Here is a 9541-nt window from a genome sequence, read left to right as displayed (position 1 = left end):
AAAAATAAAATAATAGGGATAAAATAGTAATTTCACTTCTTAATAATATAGTTTCATTACTAGGGCTTAATTTTGAGAGGGAATATATTAGTTATACTAACTAGGAGCTGAAAAATTGTTTTGAGGTCAAGCTTTGGGTGAGAACTTGTGATTTGAAAATAATAAAAAATTTGGTGTAACATCTGTCTTTAAAATTTATATAATTATGTTTATAATTAATAAAAAATAACGAATTATCTTTTCACTGTTTATTTTATAAAGCCCAAAAGACTTATTCTTATCCAAAGTTGATTATATTTATAAATTAATACCTGTTAATTATTAAAAATTCAAACATTTATTTATAGAGTATTAAAATTAATAAAACTAATAATATTATATATTTTTCTTATAAATTTAAAAAACTAACAATTTTTTTATCAAAATTAAACTTTGAAATGTTCATTTTCCGCTAGGTTCCCTTTTTTTTTCTCTCTTCCTTATCCATTGTTGTTACCAACTAACTTTTTTTTCTCTTCCCTTTATTAACGACAGAAACTAGATGAGAATGCCCTTATCTTTGGACAAAAACGATTCGTCTTCATCATTTGAGGAAGACAATTCGCCTTCCTCTAGTGATGAGGATGCTTTTTGTTCAATTTCTAGCACCAAAAAAGGGGAGAGAGAGAAGTCGGCCAATTATGGCGCTGAAAATGTGAGGGAGAAAAAAAAGTAAATCTTAGGGGAAAAATATAATATTTCAAAGTTTAATCCTGAAAAGAAAATTATTAATTTTTTAAACCTATGAGGGACATGGATAATATTTTATTATTTTTAATATTTTACTAGTCAAATAACAATTTTACCCTTAGAACTTAATTGGTTATGTTAGTTTTAATCGTTTATGGATAGGTCTGTTTTTAGTAGTTAACGAATACTAATTTGAGAATGTAATGAACTTTGAGTAGAAATAAGTGCTTTGGCCAGAAACCTCAATGTAGACACGTCAATTAGGCCAGACTAAACATTGTAGCATGTCGAGCTTGACACATGGGCCTTTCGAATCGGGCTATGGGTCTAGATATTAGGCCTATGAGTCGGTCCAATCCAACCCATCACTGTTGAAAAACTAAAAAATAAATAAATGGCAGTTGACTTCTGTAGTAATCAGAAGTCAAACTCCCTTGCAGTTGTTTCTACCACACAGGCAAAAGCCATTGTTTTATTATTTTAAGTTTTTTTATATAAACAATCCAAATCTTCTTCATTTTCCAATTTTCTTTACAAATCTCTCAATTTCAATTCTTTCATTATATTCTGAATCTTATTTTTTCTCATAAATTCTCTTTTAGAAATTATCTAAATTCGTAAATAATAATTTTATGTGTTTATAATTCTGCTTTTATTTCAATTTTATCATTATAAAATATTACAAATGGATGAAATGTCAAATGAATTCAATTCATTTAAATATTATCATATTGGTGCTGATGATATTATTGATGATGCACAAAGTGAAATAGGTAGAGCACTAACATGTGAAAGTGATACAGACACAAGTTTGCATTAGACAAAGAAAAAAAGAAAACAAACATTAATGCTGTGAGTGCACTTCAATCAAATAGAGAAAACGATTGAAGAAAAATTAATTTGCCAATAGTATGTGAACATTATGGTTCATGTTTGATATGTGCAAGTATGAATGACAAGAGACATCTTTGTTGACACATTATTGATATTGTATAAAAATTCCATATGAGATCAGAGGACAAACAAATTACATTCACCCGATCATGATCTGTTTGTTCCGACGCCAGTTCAATAGGAGGTTTGATCGGTTTCGAACATATTAGAGAAATATCAACTTTCATGTACAATCAAATGAAGATGCAAGACTACATGGTCAAGTATGTAGTTGTTTTTGATCAACTTTTAATTATGTAGAAGATGAAATTTTAGAATGGATGATACAAAATAGTGTTTAATCGGCATTTAGAATAATTTTTAAGTCAACTCTTAGGTCAGACATACTGAGAAATTATGAATTAATGAAAATTAAAAGTTATTAGAGAATTAAATAATTTTAATGATGTTATTTCAATAACTTTTGATTTATAGATTACTACAAATCAAGATATATGGTATCTATATGTAATTGTCTATTATATTAATTCTGATTAGCAATTATGCAAAAACATTATTGCGTTTAAAAATTTAGAATATCCGTATAATGATATTATAATTTACCGTGCATTAGTAAATATTTTTTAGGAATATAAAATTAATAATTATATTTTTTTAATTACTTTTAATATTGTCAAAAATAATGATAAAGTTATTAAATTATGTATAATTATTTATCTTCTTCATTTAATAAAAAATTATTTCATATTAGATGTGCATGTTATGTTATTAATTTAATAGCTTAAGAAAACTTGCACTAGACTTAAAAACATATACAAGTAATTTTATATGTTATTGCATACATTTTATCATCCCCATTACTTGTACAACATATCATCAATTATGTAAATTAATGGGGTTAAGAAGAAAAAAATTAAAAGTAAATATTAAAACTAGATATAATTTAACATATCTTATGTTGAAAGCATACGAATGATATGAAGTTTTTATAACATGATATTTCAATACCCAACCAAAAAATTCGATAAATTTTATTTTTTTGATATATCAAGAATGGGAAATAACTATGACTCTAATAAACATGTTAGAGTCATTGAAGACAACTGCAAACCATTGTTTAGGTTATGTATTATCTAACTACTTGTTCAATGATATATAATAAAATAGAAATAAGTGATATTTAAAGCACATGGACTCATGACTCTCATCATATTTTTCAGAATATATTTAGGCAAATAAAATAAAAATTTTTAAAATATTATATTGAAATTCCTTTACTTTATTCTATAGCTATTGTTTTAGATTTTTGGACAAAAACTAATGAGTTACGGAATTTATTTGATGTTATTAATAAAAAATTATCAATTAATAATAATGTTAATTTTGTTGAATATATTCAAAATTTTTTATTTGAAATATATAGTATTTATAAACAAAAATATGAAAACACTTGACAAAGTTCTATATTAAAAGTAAGTCTCGTTAGTTCAAACAAAAAAAAGTTGCTTATATAGTCTCTTTTGCATAGAGGTAAACAACTTGCCAATTAAACTACAAATTATGGTTAATTTTATAATTATATAAATATTGACCATTATTCATAAATTGTTCAAATATATAATACTAAAAAATTAGATGTTTGAACATAGTGGAGAGGTAAAGCAGAAATTTTTCCTATGCTTGCTTTTATGATCCGCGATCTACTAACACCTCTGATGTTAACTATAGCGTCGAAATCCACTTTTAATATAAGAGGATGTGTGTTGGATGATAGACGATATAATTTACACTTAAATATGGTCGAAACAATAATGTGTATGAAAGATTAGGTCAAAGCTGATTTCAAATTATAAAATCAAGTGGCAGAAGATATATTTAAATAATTCACAAATTTGGACATTGAAGACAAGTAGATAAATGATATGAGATATATATTTTATTTATGTTTGTAATTATACAGTATATAAATTAATTTATTTGTATTATATTATAAACTTATAATATTTTTCATCATATAACTATGATATTCTTCTACTACAGGTGAGAGATTATAAATAAAATGTTTGAAGTGTTATCGGTTGTTTTAAAAATTGAAAAATAATTTGTATTTAAATTTTTTAATTATTTTTTTTTTTTAATTTTGTTTGAATGAGTCGCTTGATTAAGACCTGACTCGACCCTCTATATATGAGACAGGTTTAGGCCTTAAAAATTCTATGGACTGTCCTGAAGACCTATCATTGTGCAATTCTAAGACCTGATCCATAGGCCCAATATGCCGAACTAGAGTTGGCTCGACCTAACTCGACTTGACTCAACTCATGGACACGTCTACCCCGAGAAATTAATTAAAATAGGCACAAAATTTTCTGCTTGAACTTTTTTCTGCAAACTCTGAGTGATTTTACTTTTTTAAGCAAATTTAATTTTTATTCCAATAATACTCTTTACCTTATTTCTTCATATGCGGAAATAGACAATTTTCTTTTTCTCTTGTATCATCATATTAAATACACAGATTAATTTTTGTGTAATTGTTGATATTTACGGATAAAAAACAGATTAATTTATGATATAAATGTTAATATTTATAAATCGTAACGAAATGATGAACATAATCATATAGAGTGTGTGTAGACGCGAAATGATGCAAACATGTGCGAACAAGTGCGAAAGGGTGCGAGTGGGTGCGAATGGATGCATGCAGGTACACACAAATACACAAGAGTGTGTGAGTCTTCATACGAGTGCGTGTGATGTATACAAGTACACGGTATAATATATTATATATAAATAAATATATATATATATATATAAAATTTGCTCACCACCGTTTGTATTTGCTCGCATTAGTATGCATTTGCTTGCACTCGCATGTATCTGCATACATTCACTCACATCCTTTCACATCGGCGCACACCCTTTCTTACTCGCTCGCACCCTTTTGCACCAACATATACTTACACGCATTCGCTCACACTCTTTATATCAATACACACCTTTTTACATCTGCTCGCACCCTTTTGCATCCGCTCCTATCTTTTTGCACCCGCATATACTTTGTGTAGTTATATTTATTATTTCGTTATAATTTATAAATATTAACTTTTACATAATAAATAAATTTATTTTTGATTTGTAAATATCAATAATTACACAAAAATTAATCTATATACTCAATATAATGATACAAGAGAAAAAAAGATTGTTCAATTCTAAATATAAAATAATAAAATAAAAAATATTATTTAAATAAAAATTAAATTTACTTAAAAAAATAAAATCATCAGAGTTTGTAAAAAAAAGAAAAATATAAACGTACTTATTTTAATTAATTTCCCACCCCGGAGTGTTAGGGTTTTAAGAATTTCTTTCTTTTTCCTCCCCCACTGCTAGCCAGTCGTCTCCTTTTACAAAACGCTTCAAAGAGACATCGGAACCCAACTTCATCCTTCTAAACCAGGTGACATTCTTTAATTGTTGTGCTTTTATTTTTCGTGATAAACAACTGAACTGAAATTTTATTCTTCAAAATTTATTTGTAACAGGTGATGGCATTGTTATTTAAAGCTCCTTGCACCGCCATTTCTTACCTGGAGAAGACACAGATTTTCAAGAAACAGTGTTTTGGTTTTGATAATGTTAATAATTCTAATAATAATGTTGTCTTCTCAAGGCCAAGATGTTTGGTTCCTGCAGTTTTGTCAATGTCTTCAACTACCAAGCCAATTCAAGAATTGGAAACACCCGGTTCAAAAAGCTTCAATATTCCCATCATGGTATGTTGACTTGACCCTCTGAATGGTGAATTTGGATTATAAGGTGCGCATCCAAAATGGATTATAAGAATTCAACTCATCAATTTGGATAGGAATGGTGAACCAAGGGAAACGAGAGCATGTTTTTTACATCGTTGATAGACACTGATTTGCTTGCATTTGAGTAATATCGTGGCAGCATTTACTTGTTTAATGATGGAGTATGGCTTGATAAATGATTTTATACTTATTATTTTGGTGGAGATGAGCAAATTTCTGGTTGTATTTTTTCTTCTCCCTTTTGGAATTTCTGAAAATAATTAGGGAAGTTCATGTGTGAAATGAATTAAGCGTGAACGCAACTAGAGTTAAAAAAAAAAAATGTTATATAATTAACATTTAATTCTGTGATTGTGTGGTTTTGATCCTTCATTATTTATTTTTGATGGGAAACAAAGTATTTTATTAACAGAATAGACTGAAAGCTGTACATGTAAGTGAACTAGTTGTTCGCAAATTGATGAAAGAGGATACTTGTAAACTAGCCAAGAATCTAAGTGCAAAAGGCCTATCTAGAGGCGTGAAACTGAAAACTAATTACAAAAGCAGCCATCAAGCAAAATTCCCCACATAAAAGAACACTGAAAGGTTAGGAGATTGCTGCTTTCCAGTTTATTCCTTTATTGCTTCACTACTTCAAGTTCTTGTCTCCCCCTGTTTAAGTGTTATTTTGGTTTTAATTCCTTTGCTCACTAGATTTGTAGAAAGTCAAATATGAATTTTTGCTTATTCTCTTTTGATACTTGCTATGAGCGGTGGTGCATATGTTTAGACTATTTAATATGAATTAGTGACTTGCCTATCTCATTGGAACTGCCCTATTTTTGCAGGTAAATGGCTGTAGTGGAAAGATGGGCAAGGCCGTTATAAAGGCAGCAGATACTATAGGACTTCAGTTGGTTCCTGTATCATTTGGCTCGGAAGAGGAATCTGGGAAAACATTAGAAGTATGTGGCAAGGAGATTCTGGTGCACGGTCCTTCTGACAGGGAAAGTGTTCTTGCTTCTGTTTTTGATAAATATCCAAACATGATCGTGGTGGACTACACTGTGCCAAGTGCAGTGAATGGTAACTGATCATGATTCTGGTTGTTTGAAAAAGAAAAATTATGGTGCATAGAGGCTTCTCTATATTTAGTTTGATTTCTTGTGATTATTTTGGCAAAATGTAGATAATGCAGAGCTTTACTGCAAAGTTGGAGTGCCCTTTGTTATGGGAACCACAGGAGGGGATAGGGATAAATTGTATAAGACTGTAGAAAACTCAAGAGTCTATGCTGTGATCTCCCCGCAAATGGGAAAGCAGGTGTTGTGGATCCTACACTTCTAATTAAACGTAAATACTTTGATGCACTGTGATCTATTGTATTCAATTTCCTAATGATTTTGCTTGGTAGGTTGTTGCATTCCTTGCAGCTATGGAAATAATGGCTGAGCAATTTCCTGGAGCCTTTTCTGGGTATTCACTTCAGGTACTTCTCTGTTTCTGCATTATTTTAGGATCAAACAGCTTTAATATCTTTTTTCAGTCTTCATTGTGATTGCATACGTTGTAAGGAGTAATGATTAGTGTAAAAGCGATATTCATTTAGCAAACTTCTGCTTCTCAGCCACAGACCCCTACACACATAGCATTGATTTTCAAATTTAGAATTCTAAACACGAGTCCTTTCTTTATCATATTTTTGTTGGTAAACAAAATGAGCGTAACAAATCAAAGGATGCTTGCATTTCATTAAGTTGATATATTGATGTAATAATGCTAGTGGCTGATTTTTTTTTGTATTAAGGTATTGGAGTCCCATCAAACAAGTAAAGTGGACACATCTGGAACTGCCAAAGCTGTTATATCATGCTTTCAGAAATTGGGGGTCTCTTTTGATATGGATCAGGTGTGTTATATGGCATACAATGTCTTGTCATGACTGAGTATTTAATAGTTTCTAGTTTTTACTATTTTACGAGTTCTGTATTGTAATATTTTATGGATATGACATAGCCACCTCATGGTAAGTGTATAGTGAAGCTAAAATTGTAGCTGTTTGAATAGATATTATAAAATAGAGTTGCTGGGATGGATATTTGTGACTGACAAGGATATTCAAACTCTCTATGTTAAAAGCCCTGCCTTTTGCATTATCTATTAGGTGTACATGCATATGGATGGATCAGCCTGAGCTAAAGGATGACAATTATTCATGTTAACATTCTGTTGTTTTGAATATTGTTCTTATTGAAATCTAAGAATACTATTATCCAGCTAGATCTTGCTGGTCTTAGAAAAATCAGCATTACGTCGACTTACTAACCCAAATGTTATTTTATTGACCATGAATCTGTTACTTATTGAACTTCCTTTAGATACAAATGATCCGGGATCCCAAGCAACAAATTGAGATGGTGGGAGTTCCAGAGGAGCATTTGGCTGGGCATGCTTTCCATATGTATCACCTCACTTCACCTGACAAAACGTGATAACAAGCATCCTTCTCTCTTTGTTTGCTTTTTTTTGGGCCAGGTATATAATTCATCACTCTGGTCTTAAATGAGCATCCACTAACTATTCCTCCTCATTTTTGCAGAGTTTCTTTCGAGTTTCAACATAATGTTTGTGGTAGATCAATTTACGCTGAGGGTACTATTGATGCTGTAATTTTCCTTTCTAAGAAGGTACCAGTGCTTTCATTCATTTCTGCTTTTTGCTCATTTTACTTTACATGTTCTTATGACGACATAGTATGACACATTTACAGTCTAATAAAACATATAAATCAAAATTCAATCAGAATTTCTTAACAAAAGATTGGTATTACTCATGGGATTTCTATTTTGAATTGCTATTATCTTGAGTTTTCCAGATTGGGTTAGTATGATGATGCCCTCTAAATTATATGTTGATTTTTAACTGTCATGTAAAAACAGGTTCAGTCGCAGGCTGACAAGCGGATTTACAATATGATAGATGTCTTGCGGGAGGGAAACATGCGATAGAAATTTGTTTTTTCATGCCAAGCTTGGTTTGTATTAGTATATAATTCAGTTCAAGATGACGCCTAAAGGTTTTGCCCTTGATAGTGCATTTTATAATTATTGTTGTTATATTATATTAGCATATCAAGTGGCATGAAATTGTTTTAGAGATTTATCGGATTTATGTGATTCTTGGTCACATCATAGTCAATAGGGAAACCCTGAGACAAGAAAGCTTGAATAGTCATTACATATTGTGACGGGGGGACTTGTTAGGGGCACATCCTCAATTTATAGAATTGGCCGTTTACAAAAGGCAAAGAAAATGACAATCAAGCAGTATCATGAATCACTTCATTAGCTTCATGGGACTCATTTGGAGGTAAATAGCTGAGCTAACAAACACTATTTAGGGGTTATCTTGTATAAACACCTTTTATGAGACAACGGTAACCTCTTATGTGTGCTTACATTGAAACTAATTCATCATATCAAATAATGACTCCAGCCCGAGTCTTATATGCCAAATAACAAGTGGAGTTCAAGTTCTATTTAAGAAAAAACAAAAGGTTGGTTAAAAATCAATAAAAGATAAGAGTTGATCTGGTAAGAGTTTTAGAAATAAAAAATGCTCAAATCTCTTACATAGGATGAAGTCAATGTTTCTAGCAAGATACAAACACTCACAAACCTGAGAAAAATATCTGAAGAGGCCACAAAAGAGGATTCTAGTGTATTTTGTTCAATGTCCTGTTAGGTGGGAAATAACCATCTTATTGTGGAGTGGAGTGTTGATAACAACTGTTGAAATAGTGATGTGTGGGGGAATTTCCACTCTTGTGCTTTTACCATTGAGTTATAGTTGGAACGTGTTGTTTGGCAGGGAGACTTGAAAAAAGAAGAGCTTGAGTTGGATTCCAGCATCAGCCAACACTGACGTCACTCATAATGGCACACGTGCAACCTTTTCCAGTCAAATAGTATTCACAGATTTCCTAGCTTGTCACTTTTGCTAGGAAATCTGTCCTTCTGAAAACCCCATGCCTTGCACTTGGGATCCTAATATACCACCACGTTCTGCAACCCCGGTGCCCACGTGGGCTGGCTGTGCTCTTGCTCCCTGCTAGCCCC

At 30.9% G+C, this 9541-nt stretch overlaps 1 protein-coding gene across 4 annotated transcripts; it reads left to right on the top strand.

The window, feature by feature from the left end:
- The first annotated feature begins 4953 nt into the window (after positions 1–4953).
- On the top strand, positions 4954–8760 carry LOC123226966 (4-hydroxy-tetrahydrodipicolinate reductase 2, chloroplastic-like). 4 transcript variants are annotated; one of them, XM_044651552.1, is made up of 9 exons: positions 4954–5086; positions 5172–5402; positions 6272–6395; positions 6613–6746; positions 6838–6912; positions 7231–7332; positions 7802–7911; positions 8023–8110; positions 8363–8760. In XM_044651552.1, exons 2-9 carry the CDS (start codon positions 5175–5177, stop codon positions 8429–8431), a joined length of 930 nt encoding a protein of 309 aa, XP_044507487.1. In that variant the 5' UTR covers positions 4954–5086; positions 5172–5174; the 3' UTR covers positions 8432–8760. The 4 variants fall into 4 exon arrangements, 3 of the variants coding, with proteins under 3 accessions (XP_044507487.1, XP_044507486.1, XP_044507488.1); XM_044651551.1 differs by having other exon boundaries at positions 6272–6509; XR_006504419.1 differs by having other exon boundaries at positions 6272–6509; positions 7802–7958; positions 8363–8494.
- Positions 8761–9541: the final 781 nt, after the last annotated feature.

This window comes from Mangifera indica, chromosome 10 (genome assembly GCF_011075055.1).
Source record: "Mangifera indica cultivar Alphonso chromosome 10, CATAS_Mindica_2.1, whole genome shotgun sequence".
NCBI lineage: Eukaryota > Viridiplantae > Streptophyta > Magnoliopsida > Sapindales > Anacardiaceae > Mangifera > Mangifera indica.
This window is presented reverse-complemented; position numbering and strand designations above follow the sequence as displayed.